The sequence below is a fragment of the Salmo trutta genome, chromosome 21 (assembly GCF_901001165.1).
Source record: "Salmo trutta chromosome 21, fSalTru1.1, whole genome shotgun sequence".
Classification (NCBI taxonomy): Eukaryota; Metazoa; Chordata; class Actinopteri; order Salmoniformes; family Salmonidae; genus Salmo; species Salmo trutta.
In genome coordinates this window covers 47008755-47029346 of record NC_042977.1, presented here as the reverse complement: position 1 = coordinate 47029346, position 20592 = coordinate 47008755, and the positions used below count along the sequence as shown (strand labels likewise).

Below are 20592 nucleotides of genomic sequence, written 5' to 3'. Positions count from 1 at the left end.
AGTGGAGCTATAGGGGTGAGGTGCTAACGACTAAAACCACTGTTAGCTACCTGGGATGCATCATTTATGGAAGCTTGGGAGGTGGGAGCATGATGTCACGTTGTATACATGACTGGTGCAGGAATTCGTAATATGGGGGTTTAATACTCCACCCAAAATATACAACATCCCATGAAAAGACACAGGGACGAAGCCCAAAACAAACACGTATACCAAACACACAGAGTTGTAACCCAAAATAATAAATACACAGAACGAGACCCGTAATACACTACACAGAACGAGACCCGTAATACACTACACAGAACGAGACCCGTAATACACTACACAGAACGAGACCCGTAATACACTACACAGAACGAGACCCGTAATACACTACACGGGGCGAGACCCGTAATACACTACACAGAACGAGACCCGTAATACACTACACAGGACGAGACCCGTAATACACTACACAGGACGAGACCCGTAATACACTACACAGGACGAGACCCGTAATACACTACACAGGACGAGACCCGTAATACACTACACGGGACGAGACCCGTAATACACTACACGGGACGAGACCCGTAATACACTACACAGGACGAGATCCGTAATACACTACACAGGACGAGACCCGTAATACACTACACAGGACGAGACCCGTAATACACAACACAGGACGAGACCCGTAATACACTACACGGGGCGAGACCCGTAATACACTACACAGGACGAGACCCGTAATACACTACACGGGACGAGACCCGTAATACACTACACGGGACGAGACCCGTAATACACTACACGGGACGAGACCCGTAATACACTACACGGGACGAGACCCGTAATACACTACACGGGACGAGACCCGTAATACACTACACGGGGCGAGACCCGTAATAACAAATGCACAACAATACACGGGGCGAGACCCTTAATACACTACACGGAACGAGACCCGTAATACACTACACAGAACGAGACCCGTAATACACTACACGGGGCGAGACCCGTAATACACTACACGGGACGAGACCCGTAATACACTACACAGAACGAGACCCGTAATACACTACACGGGACGAGACCCGTAATACACTACACGGGATGAGACCCGTAATACAATACACGGGACGAGACCCGTAATACACTACACGGGGCGAGACCCGTAATACACTACACAGAACGAGACCCGCAATACACTACACGGGGCGAGACCCGTAATACACTACACAGGACAAGACCCGTAATACACTACACAGGACGAGACTCGTAATACACTACACAGAACGAGATACGTAATACACTACACAGGACGAGACCCGTAATACACTACACGGGGCGAGAGCCGTAATACACTACACAGAACGAGACCCGCAATACACTACACAGGACGAGACCCGTAATACACTACACAGGACGAGACCCGTAATACACTACACAGGACGAGACCCGTAATACACTACACGGGACGAGACCCGTAATACACTACACAGAACGAGACCCGTAATACACTACACAGGACGAGACCTGCAATACACTACACGGGACGAGACCCGTAATAACAAATGCACAACAATACACAGGACGAGACCCGCAATACACTACACAGGACGAGACCCGTAATACACTACACAGAACGAGACCCGTAATACACTACACAGGACGAGACCCGCAATACACTACACGGGGCGAGACCTGTAATACACTACACGGGGCCAGACCCGTAATACACTACACGGGACGAGACCCGTAATACACTACACGAGACGAGACCCGTAATACACTACACGGGTCGAGACCCGTAATACACTACACGGGACGAGACCCGTAATACACTACACAGAACGAGACCCGTAATACACTACACAGGACGAGACCCGTAATACACTACACAGGACGAGACCCGTAATACACTACACGGGACGAGACCCGTAATACACTACACAGGACGAGACCCGAAATACACTACACGGGACGAGACCCAAAATACACTACACGGGACGAGACCCGTAATACACTACACGGGACGAGACCCGTAATACACTACACGGGACGAGACCCGTAATACACTACACGGGACGAGACCCGTAATACACTACACGGGACGAGACCCGTAATACACTACACGGGACGAGACCCGTAATACACTACACGGGACGAGACCCGTAATACACTACACGGGGCGAGACCCGTAATAACAAATGCACAACAATACACGGGGCGAGACCCTTAATACACTACACGGAACGAGACCCGTAATACACTACACAGAACGAGAACCGTAATACACTACACGGGGCGAGACCCGTAATACACTACACGGGACGAGACCCGTAATACACTACACAGAACGAGACCCGTAATACACTACACGGGACGAGACCCGTAATACACTACACGGGATGAGACCCGTAATACAATACACGGGACGAGACCCGTAATACACTACACGGGGCGAGACCCGTAATACACTACACAGAACGAGACCCGCAATACACTACACGGGGCGAGACCCGTAATACACTACACAGGACAAGACCCGTAATACACTACACAGGACGAGACTCGTAATACACTACACAGAACGAGATACGTAATACACTACACAGGACGAGACCCGTAATACACTACACGGGGCGAGAGCCGTAATACACTACACAGAACGAGACCCGCAATACACTACACAGGACGAGACCCGTAATACACTACACAGGACGAGACCCGTAATACACTACACAGGACGAGACCCGTAATACACTACACAGGACGAGACCCGTAATACACTACACAGGACGAGACCCGCAATACACTACACGGGGCGAGACCTGTAATACACTACACGGGGCCAGACCCGTAATACACTACACGGGACGAGACCCGTAATACACTACACGGGGCGAGACCCGTAATACACTACACGAGACGAGACCCGTAATACACTACACGGGTCGAGACCCGTAATACACTACACGGGACGAGACCCGTAATACACTACACAGAACGAGACCCGCAATACACTACACTACACGGGACGAGACCCGTAATACACTACACAGAACGAGACCCGCAATACACTACACAGAACGAGACCCGCAATACACTACACGGGACGAGACCCGCAATACACTACACGGGTCGAGACCCGAAATACACTACACAGAACGAGACCCGCAATACACTACACTACACAGGGCGAGACCCGTAATACACTATACAGGACGAGACCCGTAATACACTACACGGGACGAGACCCGTAATACACTACACAGAACGAGACCCGTAATACACTACACAGGACGAGACCCGCAATACACTACACGGGACGAGACCCGTAATACACTACACAGAACGAGACCCGTAATACACTACACAGGACGAGACCCGTAATACACTACACAGAACGAGACCCGTAATACACTACACAGGACGAGACCCGTAATACACTACACAGAACGAGACCCGTAATACACTACACAGAACGAGACCCGTAATACACTACACAGGACGAGACCCGTAATACACTACACAGGACGAGACCCGTAATACACTACACAGGACGAGACCCGTAATACACTACACAGAACGAGACCCGTAATACACTACACGGGGCGAGACCCGTAATACACTACACAGAACGAGACCCGTAATACACTACACGGGGCGAGACCCGTAATACACTACACAGAACGAGACCCGTAATACACTACACGGGGCGAGACCCGTAATACACTACACAGAACGAGACCCGTAATACACTACACAGGGCGAGACCCGTAATAACAAATGCACAACAATACACGCAGCGCGAAAGCCGAGATAACAAAGCACAGACCAACGGGACTTGGGAACATTAACCGACAAGACAATGGTAAACAGAAGGCACACAAATATACAATTACTAATCATGGGAATTGGAATCAGGTATGCGTTGGTAGAGCATGGTGTTTGCAACGCCAGCATGGTGTTTGCAACGCCAGTGTTGTGGGTTCGATTCCCACGGGAGGCCAGTACAAAAAAATTACAATTTTTTAAAAATGCATAAAATGAAATGTCACTACTGTAAGTCGCTCTGGATAAAAGCGTCTGATAAATGACTAAAATGTAAATGTAATGTGACAGTTCAGTGACCCCTAGAGGCTGATGAAGTAGACCTCCGGAACTGGTGCACGGAATGAGCAGCAGTACCGGGGGAATCTGTGACACATGACCACTAAAGTGCTAGGGAATGTTATTGCCAGGACTAAGATATTGGCTAGAAAGTCCAAGCTGCTTGTTAAAGACTCCATGAGAGGGCTTGCCACTGCCCCCATTCAATGCCATTTTGTCTACGCTAGTATTTACTGGTTTGGGGGCTTATCGAAGCTTATGAAGGGGAAGCTCCAGATAGTCCAGAATATATATATATTTTTTAAAGGGTCTAATTAATTAACTAATATCATTAATACAGTGCATTTGGAAAGTATTCAGACCCCTTGACTTTTTCCACATTTTGTTACCTTATAGCCTTATTCTAAAATGTATTAAAATTGTTTATTCCCTCATCAATCTACACACAATACCCCATAATGACAAAGCGAGAAGAGGTTTTTAGAAATTTTTGCAAATGTATAATAAAAAAAAACAGAAATACCTTATTTACATAAGTATTCAGACCCTTTGTTATGAGACTCAAAATTGAGCACAGGTGCGTCCTGTTTCCATTGATCATCCTTGATATGTTTCTACAACTTGATTTGCGTCCACCTGTGGTAAATTAAATTGATTGGACATGATTTGGAAAGGCACACACCTGTCTAAATAGGGTCCCACAGGTGACAGTGCATGTCAGAGCAAAAACCAAGCCATGAGGTCGAAGAAATTGTCCATAGCGCTCTGAAACAGTATTGTGTCGAGGCACAGGAAGGGTATCAAAACATGTTTGTAGCATTGAAGGTCCCCAAGAACACAGTGGCCTCCATCATTCCTCCATCATCACTCCATCATTCCTCCATCATCACTCCATCATCACTCCATCATCACTCCATCATCACTCCATCATCACTCCATCATTCCTCCATCATCACTCCATCATCACTCCATCATCACTCCATCATTCCTCCATCATCACTCCATCATCACTCCATCATCACTCCATCATCACTCCATCATCACTCCATCATCACTCCATCATCACTCCATCATTCCTCCATCATCACTCCATCATCACTCCATCATCACTCCATCATCACTCCATCATTCCTCCATCAAGAAGTTTAGAAGAAGTGTGTGTAGATTGATGAAGGGGGGGGAAAAAAACAATTTGATCCATTTAGAATGAGGCTGTAATGTAACATAACATTTTAGAATAGAAAAATACTTTTTCCAAAATGTGAAAAAGTCAAGGGGTCTGAATACTTTTCAAATGCACTGTAAATACAACTACAAATTAACACACTAGTGCAGCAGCAGTCACTAACACACTAACACACTAGCGATGCAGCAGTCACTAACACACTAAAACACCAGTGAAGCAGCAGTCAGTAACACACGAACACAGTGATGCAGCAGACACAAACACACTAACACACTAGTGATGCAGCAGTCACTAACACACTAACACACCAGTGAAGCAGCAGTCACAAACACACTAACACTCCAGTGAAGCAGCAGTCACTAACACACTAACAGACCAGAGATGCAGCAGTCACTAACACACTAACACACCAGTGAAGCAACAGTCACTAACACACTAACACACTAACACAATAACACACTAGTGAAGCAGCAGTCACTAACACACCAGTGATGCAGCAGTCACTAACATACTAACACACTAGTGAAGCAACAGTCACTAACACACTAACACACCAGTGAAGCAGCAGTCACTAACACACTAACACACTAGTGAAGCAACAGTCACTAACACACTAACACACCAATGATGCAGCAGTCACTAACACACTAACACACTAACACACTAGTGAAGCAGCAGTCACTAACGCACTAACACACCAGTGATGCAGCAGTCACTAACACACTAACACACTAACACACCAGTGATGCAGCAGTCACTAACACAATAACACACTAGTGATGCAGCAGTCACTAACACACTAACACACCAGTGAAGCAACAGTCACTAACATACTAGTGATGCAGCAGTCACTAACACAACAGTGATGCAGCAGTCACTAACACACTAACACACTAGTGATGCAGCAGTCACTAACACACTAACACACCAGTGAAGCAGCAGTCAGTAACACACGAACACAGTGATGCAGCAGTCACTAACACACTAACACACTAGTGATGCAGCAGTCACTAACACACTAACACACCAGTGAAGCAGCAATCACTAACACACTAGTGATGCAGCAGTCACTAACACACTAACACACTAGTGAAGCAGCAGTCACTAACACACTAACACACCAGTGAAGCAGCAGTCAGTAACACACGAACACAGTGATGCAGCAGTCACTAACACACTAACACACTAGTGATGCAGCAGTCACTAACACACTAATACACCAGTGAAGCAGCAGTCACTAACACACTAACACAATAACACACTAGTGAAGCAGCAGTCACTAACACACTAACACACTAGTGATGCAGCAGTCACTAACACACTAACACACCAGTGAAGCAACAGTCACTAACACACTGACACACTAGTGATGCAGCAGTCACTAACACACTAACACACTAGTGATGCAGCCGTCACTAATACACTAACACGCCAGTGAAGCAGCAGTCACTAACACCAGTGAAGCAGCAGACACTAACACCAGTGATGCAGCAGACACTAACACACTAACACACTAGTGATGCAGCAGTCACGAACACACTAACACACCAGTGAAGCAGCAGTCACTAGCACACTAACACGCTAGTGAAGCAGCAGTCACTAACACATTAACACACCAGTGAAGCAACAAACACACCAGTGAAGCAGCAGTCACTAACACACTAACACACCAGTGAAGCAGCAGTCACTAACACACTAACACGCTAACACACTAGTGAAGCAGCAGTCACTAACACACTAACACACCAGTGATGCAGCAGTCACAAACACACTAACACACTAACACACCAGTGATGCAGCAGTCACTAACACACTAACACACTAGTGATGCAGCAGTCACTAACACACTAACACACCAGTGAAGCAGCAGTCAGTAACACAGGAACACAGTGATGCAGCAGTCACTAACACACTAACACACTAGTGATGCAGCAGTCACTAACACACTAACACACCAGTGAAGCAGCAGTCACTAACACACTAACACAATAACACACTAGTGAAGCAGCAGTCACTAACACACTAACACACTAGTGATGCAGCAGTCACTAACACACTAACACACCAGTGAAGCAACAGTCACTAACACACTAACACGCTAGTGAAGCAGCAGTCACTAACACACTAACACAATAGTGAAGCAGCAGTCACTAACACACTAACACACCAGTGAAGCAGCAGACACTAACACACTAACACAATAGTGAAGCAGCAGTCACTAACACACTAACACACCAGTGAAGCAGCAGTCACTAACACACTAACACACTAGTGATGCAGCAGTCACTAACACACTAACACACCAGTGAAGCAGCAGTCAGTAACACAGGAACACAGTGATGCAGCAGTCACTAACACACTAACACACTAGTGATGCAGCAGTCACTAACACACTAATACACCAGTGAAGCAGCAGTCACTAACACACTAACACAATAACACACTAGTGAAGCAGCAGTCACTAACACACTAACACACTAGTGATGCAGCAGTCACTAACACACTAACACACCAGTGAAGCAACAGTCACTAACACACTGACACACTAGTGATGCAGCAGTCACTAACACACTAACACACTAGTGATGCAGCCGTCACTAATACACTAACACGCCAGTGAAGCAGCAGTCACTAACACCAGTGAAGCAGCAGACACTAACACCAGTGATGCAGCAGACACTAACACACTAACACACTAGTGATGCAGCAGTCACGAACACACTAACACACCAGTGAAGCAGCAGTCACTAGCACACTAACATGCTAGTGAAGCAGCAGTCACTAACACATTAACACACCAGTGAAGCAACAAACACACCAGTGAAGCAGCAGTCACTAACACACTAACAAACCAGTGAAGCAGCAGTCACTAACACACTAACACACTAACACACTAGTGAAGCAGCAGTCACTAACACACTAACACACCAGTGATGCAGCAGTCACAAACACACTAACACACTAACACACCAGTGATGCAGCAGTCACTAACACAATAACACACTAGTGATGCAGCAGTCACTAACACACTAACACACCAGTGAAGCAACAGTCACTAACACAACAGTGATGCAGCAGTCACTAACACACTAACACACTAGTGATGCAGCAGTCACTAACACACTAACACAAGAGTGAAGCAGCAGTCACTAACACACTAACACACTAGTAATGCAGCAGTCACTAACACACTAACACACCAGTGAAGCAGCAGTCAGTAACACACGAACACAGTGATGCAGCAGTCACTAACACACTAACACACTAGTGATGCAGCAGTCACTAACACACTAACACAAGAGTGAAGCAGCAGTCACTAACACACTAACACACTAGTGATGCAGCAGTCACTAACACACTAACACAATAGTGAAGCAGCAGTCACTAACACACTAACACAGTGATGCAGCAGACACAAACACACTAACACACTAGTGATGCAGCAGTCACTAACACACTAACACACCAGTGAAGCAGCAGTCACAAACACACTAACACTCCAGTGAAGCAGCAGTCACTAACACACTAACAGACCAGAGATGCAGCAGTCACTAACACACTAACACACCAGTGAAGCAACAGTCACTAACACACTAACACACTAACACAATAACACACTAGTGAAGCAGCAGTCACTAACACACCAGTGATGCAGCAGTCACTAACATACTAACACACTAGTGAAGCAACAGTCACTAACACACTAACACACCAGTGAAGCAGCAGTCACTAACACACTAACACACTAGTGAAGCAACAGTCACTAACACACTAACACACCAATGATGCAGCAGTCACTAACACACTAACACACTAACACACTAGTGAAGCAGCAGTCACTAACGCACTAACACACCAGTGATGCAGCAGTCACTAACACACTAACACACTAACACACCAGTGATGCAGCAGTCACTAACACAATAACACACTAGTGATGCAGCAGTCACTAACACACTAACACACCAGTGAAGCAACAGTCACTAACATACTAGTGATGCAGCAGTCACTAACACAACAGTGATGCAGCAGTCACTAACACACTAACACACTAGTGATGCAGCAGTCACTAACACACTAACACACCAGTGAAGCAGCAGTCAGTAACACACGAACACAGTGATGCAGCAGTCACTAACACACTAACACACTAGTGATGCAGCAGTCACTAACACACTAACACACCAGTGAAGCAGCAATCACTAACACACTAGTGATGCAGCAGTCACTAACACACTAACACACTAGTGAAGCAGCAGTCACTAACACACTAACACACCAGTGAAGCAGCAGTCAGTAACACACGAACACAGTGATGCAGCAGTCACTAACACACTAACACACTAGTGATGCAGCAGTCACTAACACACTAATACACCAGTGAAGCAGCAGTCACTAACACACTAACACAATAACACACTAGTGAAGCAGCAGTCACTAACACACTAACACACTAGTGATGCAGCAGTCACTAACACACTAACACACCAGTGAAGCAACAGTCACTAACACACTGACACACTAGTGATGCAGCAGTCACTAACACACTAACACACTAGTGATGCAGCCGTCACTAATACACTAACACGCCAGTGAAGCAGCAGTCACTAACACCAGTGAAGCAGCAGACACTAACACCAGTGATGCAGCAGACACTAACACACTAACACACTAGTGATGCAGCAGTCACGAACACACTAACACACCAGTGAAGCAGCAGTCACTAGCACACTAACACGCTAGTGAAGCAGCAGTCACTAACACATTAACACACCAGTGAAGCAACAAACACACCAGTGAAGCAGCAGTCACTAACACACTAACACACCAGTGAAGCAGCAGTCACTAACACACTAACACACTAACACACTAGTGAAGCAGCAGTCACTAACACACTAACACACCAGTGATGCAGCAGTCACAAACACACTAACACACTAACACACCAGTGATGCAGCAGTCACTAACACACTAACACACTAGTGATGCAGCAGTCACTAACACACTAACACACCAGTGAAGCAGCAGTCAGTAACACAGGAACACAGTGATGCAGCAGTCACTAACACACTAACACACTAGTGATGCAGCAGTCACTAACACACTAACACACCAGTGAAGCAGCAGTCACTAACACACTAACACAATAACACACTAGTGAAGCAGCAGTCACTAACACACTAACACACTAGTGATGCAGCAGTCACTAACACACTAACACACCAGTGAAGCAACAGTCACTAACACACTAACACGCTAGTGAAGCAGCAGTCACTAACACACTAACACAATAGTGAAGCAGCAGTCACTAACACACTAACACACCAGTGAAGCAGCAGACACTAACACACTAACACAATAGTGAAGCAGCAGTCACTAACACACTAACACACCAGTGAAGCAGCAGTCACTAACACACTAACACACTAGTGATGCAGCAGTCACTAACACACTAACACACCAGTGAAGCAGCAGTCAGTAACACAGGAACACAGTGATGCAGCAGTCACTAACACACTAACACACTAGTGATGCAGCAGTCACTAACACACTAATACACCAGTGAAGCAGCAGTCACTAACACACTAACACAATAACACACTAGTGAAGCAGCAGTCACTAACACACTAACACACTAGTGATGCAGCAGTCACTAACACACTAACACACCAGTGAAGCAACAGTCACTAACACACTGACACACTAGTGATGCAGCAGTCACTAACACACTAACACACTAGTGATGCAGCCGTCACTAATACACTAACACGCCAGTGAAGCAGCAGTCACTAACACCAGTGAAGCAGCAGACACTAACACCAGTGATGCAGCAGACACTAACACACTAACACACTAGTGATGCAGCAGTCACGAACACACTAACACACCAGTGAAGCAGCAGTCACTAGCACACTAACATGCTAGTGAAGCAGCAGTCACTAACACATTAACACACCAGTGAAGCAACAAACACACCAGTGAAGCAGCAGTCACTAACACACTAACAAACCAGTGAAGCAGCAGTCACTAACACACTAACACACTAACACACTAGTGAAGCAGCAGTCACTAACACACTAACACACCAGTGATGCAGCAGTCACAAACACACTAACACACTAACACACCAGTGATGCAGCAGTCACTAACACAATAACACACTAGTGATGCAGCAGTCACTAACACACTAACACACCAGTGAAGCAACAGTCACTAACACAACAGTGATGCAGCAGTCACTAACACACTAACACACTAGTGATGCAGCAGTCACTAACACACTAACACAAGAGTGAAGCAGCAGTCACTAACACACTAACACACTAGTAATGCAGCAGTCACTAACACACTAACACACCAGTGAAGCAGCAGTCAGTAACACACGAACACAGTGATGCAGCAGTCACTAACACACTAACACACTAGTGATGCAGCAGTCACTAACACACTAACACAAGAGTGAAGCAGCAGTCACTAACACACTAACACACTAGTGATGCAGCAGTCACTAACACACTAACACAATAGTGAAGCAGCAGTCACTAACACACTAACACACCAGTGAAGTAGCAGTCACTAACACACTAACACAATAGTGAAGCAGCAGTCACTAACACACTAACACACCAGTGAAGCAGCAGTCACTAACACACTAACACACTAACACACTAACACACCAGTGAAGCAGCAGTCACTAACACACTAACACACCAGTGAAGCAGCAGTCACTAACACACTAACACACCAGTGAAGCAGCAGTCACTAACACACTAACACACTAACACACCAGTGAAGCAGCAGTCACTAACACACTAACACACCAGTGAAGCAGCAGTCACTAAACAACTAACACATCAGTGAAGCAGCAGTCACTAACACACCAGTGAAGCAGCAGTCACTAACACACCAGTGAAGCAGCAGTCACTAACACACTAACACACTAACACACTAACACACCAGTGAAGCAGCAGTCACTAACACACTAACCCACCAGTGAAGCAGCAGTCACTAACACACTAACACTCTAACACACCAGTGAAGCAGCAGTCACTAACACACTAACACACTAACACACTAACACACCAGTGAAGCAGCAGTCACTAACACACTAACACACCAGTGAAGCAGCAGTCACTAACACACTAACACACTAACACACCAGTGAAGCAGCAGTCACTAACACACTAACACACCAGTGAAGCAGCAGTCACTAACACACTAACACACTAACACACCAGTGAAGCAGCAGTCACTAACACACTAACACACTAACACACTAACACACCAGTGAAGCAGCAGTCACTAACACACTAACACACTAACACACTAACACACCAGTGAAGCAGCAGTCACTAACACACTAACACACTAACACACTAACACACCAGTGAAGCAGCAGTCACTAACACACTAACACACTAACACACCAGTGAAGCAGCAGTCACTAACACACTAGGACACTAACACACTAACACACCAGTGAAGCAGCAGTCACTAACACAGTAACACACCAGTGAAGCAGCAGTCACTAACACACTAACACACCAGTGAAGCAGCAGTCACTAACACACTAACACACTAACACACTAACACACCAGTGAAGCAGCAGTCACTAACACACTAACACACCAGTGAAGCAGCAGTCACTAACACACTAACACACCAGTGAAGCAGCAGTCACTAACACACTAACACACTAACACACCAGTGAAGCAGCAGTCACTAACACACTAACACACTAACACACCAGTGAAGCAGCAGTCACTAACACACTAACACACCAGTGACGCAGCAGTCACTAACACACTAACACACTAACACACCAGTGAAGCAGCAGTCACGAACACACTAACACACTAACACACCAGTGAAGCAGCAGTCACTAACACACTAACACACTAACACACCATTGAAGCAGAAGTCACTAACACACTAACACACCAGTGAAGCAGCAGTCACTAACACACTAACACACTAACACACCAGTGAAGCAGCAGTCACTAACACACTAACACACTAACACACTAACACACCAGTGAAGCAGCAGTCACTAACACTCTAACACACTAACACACTAACACACCAGTGAAGCAGCAGTCACTAACACACTAACACACTCAGTCATAGCGGTAGTTGTTATTCTGTCTCTCACTGTTCAAATAAACCTACCATTAAAATTATAAACTGATCATTTCTTTGTCAGTGGGCAAACGTACAAAATCAGCAGGGGATCAAATACTTTTTTTTTCTCCCCTCACTGTAAGTGTATCATTCTTGTGCAATTCATATCTACAGTTTAGGCTACATTGAGGGTTTTCTTTCATTTCTTTTTATCTGACGTTTGTACGTAGCCTCATCTTAACCTTTAGGGCCAAACTGTAACGTGCCAAATGCTTTTGGGAACTTGGGTAGAAAAAAACCAAAATGTTGTTATAACTTCAATCCACTGTCAGAGTTGAATTAAACAAGAGAAAAGCTGTGAAATGGGGAGTAGAAGGCAGGGTCAGAACTGTAGTCTAATGTTTGGGAAAAGATTTGGTGAAGTGTGACAGTGTGGGGTTTATGTTATGTGTGATGATTGTGAGGCGCTACAGAGATTTGACAGTCACAAGACGGGGACTTTAAAATGGCTCGTCAAGGGAACTGCACTGTTCAGATGGGTTAAACGGAATAGTAGCCTGACTGAAATCTGGATTTTGAATTGGGTCTATAACCTCTCACATTGCCTAATATTAACTCCTGAAGAATTAAGCATTTCTTGCAGTAAAACTTTGCACCAAATGTACATTTTGACTCTGGAACAGGAGAGGAGAAATATGATGTATTTCTTTCAGCATCTTGAGAGAATAAAATGCTTGGTTAGGGACCGTCTCTAAAAGGTGGTGTTGCTATCTTTATCAGCATCGTAAAACCTGATAGCTCAGTTAGGGACTGTCTCTAAAAGGTGGCGGTGCTATCTTTATCAGCATCATAAAACCTGATAGCTCAGTTAGGGACTGTCTCTAAAAGGTGGCGTTGCTATCTTTATCAGCATCATAAAACCTGATAGCTCAGTTAGGGACCGTCTCTAAAAGGTGGCGTTGCTATCTTTATCAGCATCATAAAACCTGATAGCTCAGTTAGGGACTGTCTCTAAAAGGTGGCGGTGCTATCTTTATCAGCATCATAAAACCTGATAGCTCAGTTAGGGACCGTCTCTAAAAGGTGGCGGTGCTATCTTTATCAGCATCATAAAACCTTATACTGCGGTTAGGGACCGTGTCTAAAGGTGGCGGTGCTATCTTTATCAGCATCATACAACCTGATAGTATTTCAACCACAAAATATACATCCACACTGAAATCTTATCAAATACTTGTTAGGTCGAACTGGACATTTTGCATGGAAAATCTTTCCAGTATTTAAAAATAAATAATTTATTCCCTAAAAAGGTCTTTGCTGCGTCAGAGAAGCAGAGATGAACGAGGAAAGACAAAAACTAACCAACTTTATTGAAGCATACATTCTATGGTTTTATTACATTATTCTGGTGAGAAAGAGTTTATTCAGTCTTCTAGGGGAACAAGTAATGACAGAAGAGAAGCTGTATGTATCTAATAATTTGACTTAATAAAATGTCAACCAAAATGTCTGAAATTATAAGCAGAAACATAGGCCTATCTAAAAGAGGCCTTCCAAAAGATAGTTCTCCCATCTCTGACTGCACAGCACCGTTTCTATATTAGCGGGTTAGGGTCGGGTGCAGGGATTTTATCACATATATTTGGGCGGTTGCAGATGGGTATTAGCAATTTTGGGCGGGTGCGTGTAAACAAACAGCTAGCACGCGCATCACACACACACACACACACGCACGCACGCACGCACACACACACACACACCTCCAGTTAATCATAGCTCCAGAGCATACTTCAGTGGCGAGTCGTTGGATATCGGGCTCCCGAGTGGCGCAGCGGTCTAAGGCACTACATCTCAGTGCTAGAGGTGTCACTACAGACACCCTGGTTTGATTCCAGGTTGTATCACAACCGGCTGTGATTGGGAGTCCCATAAGGCGGGCCAGTGTCGTCTGGGTTTGTCCGGTGTAGGACGTCATTGTAAATAAGAATTTGTTCTTAACTGACTTGCCTAGTTAAATTAAATTGAAAAAAATACAACAGGCTGGTTTACCACTAAATAATAAATCTGATGAATCCCAGAACAGTGGAAGCCCTCTGAGTGACTCTCACTGAAATACTAAACTATTGTGTTACATTCACCGTTTCAAGCAGGACTGAAACTGACTGATTGACTGGGGGGGGGTTTATCAAAATCATCAGGATAAAGTCTCTCACCGACACAACCTGAGCCAGCTTTTATCGAGGAACGCAAACCCAGCTTCATGAAATCAGTCTGTTATGTCAATCTAAGATCCAGTCCTGAAACTAAGGGCATGTTGTGTATCTCCCTGGGTGTTTGTTCTCTCTCTCTCACCCCTTTATTACAGTATGAAGTGTGTCTTAGCCCCATGCAACTCCTCTTCAAAACATACATTAGATTGAAAAGTGAATCTGAAGCCCATCTCGATGATTCATTCAGCTTAATAACATTTCATCTGAAAGCTGTGGAGAGCCCCTCTCTATTTGTTACGCCCTCGTAAGCGTATGATAAAGATTAAACTTATTACCCTGGTGCAGTAAACAGGAGCCACCCTGAAGGATCAAATTAAATTACATTGATTGATTACATTGTCCTGGCTGACACAGGGAGGGGGTGCGAGAGAAAGAGAAAGAGAAAGAGAGAGAGAGAGAGAGAGAGAGAGGGAGAGAGAGAGAGAGAGAGAGAGAGAGAGAGAAAGAGAGCGAGAGAAAGAGCGACAAAGAGAGAGAAATAGAGCGAGGGAGAAAGAGAGCGAGCGAGAAACAGAGCGAGCGAGAAACAGAGCGAGCGAGAAACAGAGCGAGCGAGAGAGAGAGAGCGAGAGAGAGAGAGCGAGAGAGAGAGAGAGAGCGCGAGAGAGAGAGAGCGAGAGACAAGTGATATAATTGCCTTCAGGATAGAACAGGGGATATGAAATCTCAATGTTCTGTAATCCTATCCTTTAGAACTCTTGGGGGAACCCGTTGGAAGATTAAGTATCCTTATTAGAACGTCGTTATGGATACTGAATGGATAAAATAAACACATTTGCAAATGTGCACTATCATTCACCAAATTCGGAGTAGGCTACCACCTCCCAGGGGACATAGCCTATACAGAGTTCATGGTAACCATGGTGACCACGCCAAACTTTCACACTTTTCAACTCAACTCTTCGTCCAGTAGGTTTATTAATGGTCTCTTAGCAACCATTTCATAGCCACGTTGTGTGTTTTATCAGTTAGTTAGAGATCAGTGAGAGATTATTCCGTACTTTTGTATACTTTTTAACCAGAAGTTCTGAAACTCACGAGCCAAAAGTGGTCCCTGAAAATGGTGTACTTCGTCACATACGTGCAGATACGTGCACCACGTCAGTGATCAATTCAATTCAATTCAAGGGGCTTTATTGACATGGGAAACATATGTTAACATTGCCAAAGCAAATGAAATAGATAATAATCAAAAGTGAAATAGAGAGAAACTAAACTGATTCAGACACAAGGACTCTACAGAGAAGGACTCTACTGAGAAGGACTCTACAGAGAAGGACTCTACAGAGAAGGATTCTACAGAGAAGGACTCTACAGAGAAGGACTCTACAGAGAAAGATTCTACAGAGAAGGACTCTACAGAGAAGGACTCTACAGAGAAGGACTCTGCAGAGAAGGACTCTACAGAGAAGGACTCTGCAGAGAAGGACTCTACAGAGAAGGACTCTACAGAGAAGGACTCTGCAGAGAAGGACTCTACAGAGAAGGACTCTACAGAGAAGGATTCTACAGAGAAGGATTCTACAGAGAAGGACTCTACAGAGAAGGACTCTACAGAGAAGGACTCTGCAGAGAAGGACTCTACTGAGAAGGTCTCTACAGAGAAGGACTCTGCAGAGAAGGACTCTACAGAGAAGGACTCTACAGAGAAGGACTCTACAGAGAAGGACTCTACAGAGAAGGACTCTGCAGAGAAGGACTCTACAGAGAAGGACTCTACAGAGAAGGATTCTACAGAGAAGGATTCTACAGAGAAGGACTCTACAGAGAAGGACTCTACAGAGAAGGACTCTGCAGAGAAGGACTCTACAGAGAAGGACTCTACTGAGAAGGACTCTACAGAGAAGGACTCTAATGAGAAGGACTCTGCAGAGAAGGACTCTACTGAGAAGGACTCTACTGAGAAGGACTCTACAGAGAAGGACTCTACAGAGAAGGACTCTACAGAGAAGGACTCTGCAGAGAAGGACTCTACAGAGAAGGACTCTACAGAGAAGGACTCTAATGAGAAGGACTCTGCAGAGAAGGACTCTACTGAGAAGGACTCTACTGAGAAGGACTCTACAGAGAAGGACTCTACAGAGAAGGACTCTACAGAGAAGGACTCTGCAGAGAAGGACTCTACTGAGAAGGACTCTACTGAGAAGGACTCTGCAGAGAAGGACTCTGCAGAGAAGGACTCTACAGAGAAGGACTCTACAGAGAAGGACTCTACAGAGAAGGACTCTGCAGAGAAGGACTCTACTGAGAAGGACTCTACTGAGAAGGACTCTACTGAGAAGGACTCTGCAGAGAAGGACTCTACTGAGAAGGACTCTACTGAGAAGGACTCTACTGAGAAGGAACTAACTGTAACACATTCTCACATACAGGCACATTCGTGACCGTCTAATGTGGCTATATTATAGCCATAATGTCACCATTGATCTCTCTCTCCCTCGCTCTGCTGTGTGGGCATCTTGCTAGCTGTCGCTCATTTGGCGAGGTGTTGAAAGTCATTGGCAGAAACTCGAATTGCTAGTGGGTGGCCCACGTGGGGGAAAAAGTGGGGGAAATGGTGCCGCATAGCATGCAGAAAACAATCGCTTTCAAACTAGGGAATTCGTTGCTAATTGAGGTAAAAAAGTAATTCTGTATAAATTACACATTGACACGTCCTGCCCAAAGCGGGAGGTTTAAAAAATACTTACAAGTTGCCAAAAAAAGGATTAACTTTTTTATAAAACTAACAAATGGTAACAGTATGGCTACAATATAGCCACATTAGACAGTCACTAATGTACCTGTGTGTGAGAATGTGTTACAGTTAGTTCCTTCTCTGCAGAGTCCTTCTCTGCAGAGTCCATATGTCTGATTCAGTTTAGTTTCTCTCTCTCTGTGTGTGTAGCACTTGATTAATCAATTTAAGTCACTAATTGGCTAGATCAACTTCTCTGCTCTCACAGATCTAATCAGAAGAGGCAAGGAAGACAACAGAAAGCATACACAAAACCACATACACACACACACACATTCCTCATGCACAGCAGGAGTTTCATCACTCCTGGCTGAAGAAATCAATTGACAGAGCTGTGCGTGTGTGGGTTACCAACTACCGCCCACTATCTCCTCTTAACGCTGACCTCTATGTAACGCTTCTGTGGTGATTCACCTGGAATGAACTGGAAGAGCATGACGACTGAATGTGTGGGTTAAATCACAGCAGTTTAATGAGGAGTGAGGTCACACACACACACACAGACACAGACACACAGACGTGCACACACATTGAAGCATACGTTCCTTCCGTCTGACTGAGTCGTCACCCACCTGCCACCAGGAGCTGTGTAGGTCGGCACAGATGAGCTCGATGATGTCCCCAGCATGGATGGTCAACGGGGGGGCACTCTGGGGAGAGGGGATGCCACAGTAGTCTCTGATCACCAGCATCCTGGGGAGACCTGGGTACAGAGGAGAGGAGCAGACACATGCTGAGACAGGGTTATGGTAGACCTGGGGACAGACAGAGGAGAAGACACATGCTGAGACAGGGCTATGGTAGATCTGGGTACAGAGGAGAGGAGAAGACACATGCTGAGACAGGGCTATGGTAGACCTGGGTACAGAGGAGAGGAGAAGACACATGCTGAGACAGGGCTATGGTAGACCTGGGGACAGACAGAGGAGAAGACACATGCTGAGACAGGGATATGGTAGACCTGGGTACAGAGGAGAGGAGAAGACACATGCTGAGACAGGGCTATGGTAGACCTGGGGACAGAGGAGAGGAGAAGACACATGCTGAGACAAGGCTATGGTAGACCTGGGGACAGAGGAGAGGAGAAGACACATGCTGAGACAGGGCTATGGTAGACCTGGGGACAGACAGAGGAGAAGACACATGCTGAGACAGGGATATGGTAGACCTGGGGACAGACAGAGGAGAAGACACATGCTGAGACAGGAATATGGTAGACCTGGGGACAGACAGAGGAGAAGACACATGCTGAGACAGGAATATGGTAGACCTGGGGACAGACAGAGGAGAAGACACATGCTGAGACAGGGATATGGTAGACCCGGGTACAGAGGAGAGGAGAAGACACATGCTGAGACAGGGATATGGTAGACCTGGGGACAGACAGAGGAGAAGACACATGCTGAGACAGGGCTATGGTAGACCTGTGGACAGACAGAGGAGAAGACATGCTGAGACAGGGATATGGTAGACCTGGGTACAGAGGAGAGGAGAAGACACATGCTGAGACAGGGATATGGTAGACCTGGGGACAGACAGAGGAGAAGACACATGCTGAGACAGGGATATGGTAGACCTGGGTACAGACAGAGGAGAAGACACATGCTGAGACAGGGCTATGGTAGACCTGGGGACAGACAGAGGAGAAGACACATGCTGAGACAGGGATATGGTAGACCTGGGTACAGACAGAGGAGAGGAGAAGACACATGCTGAGACAGGGATATGGTAGACCTGGGGACAGACAGAGGAGAAGACACATGCTGAGACAGGGATATGGTAGACCTGGGTACAGAGGAGAGGAGAAGACACATGCTGAGACAGGGATATGGTAGACCTGGGGACAGACAGAGGAGAAGACACATGCTGAGACAGGGATATGGTAGACCTGGGGACAGACAGAGGAGAAGACACATGCTGAGACAGGGATATGGTAGACTCAACAGCCTTGGTTTCTCAAATGACTGTCCCTCCTGGTTCACCAACTACTTCTCTGATAGAGTTCAGTGTGTCAAATCGGAGGGCCTGTTGTCTGGACCTCTGGCAGTCTCTATGGGGGTACCACAGTGTTCAATTCTCAGGCCGACTCTTTTCTCTGTATATATCAACAAAGTCACTCTTGCTGCTGGTGATTCTCTGATCCACCTCTACGCAGACGACACCATTCTGTATACTTC

The 20592-nt window shown here is 45.8% G+C and overlaps 1 protein-coding gene across 1 annotated transcript in view; it reads right to left on the bottom strand.

The window, feature by feature from the left end:
* Nucleotides 1-20592, bottom strand: part of vav3b (vav 3 guanine nucleotide exchange factor b) — a 134143-nt gene that overhangs the window by 38398 nt on the left and 75153 nt on the right. The window contains exon 20 of the mRNA XM_029705968.1: nucleotides 18988-19118. Coding sequence (XP_029561828.1) covers nucleotides 18988-19118 — 131 coding nt within the window. The remainder of the gene's footprint in view (nucleotides 1-18987; nucleotides 19119-20592) is intronic.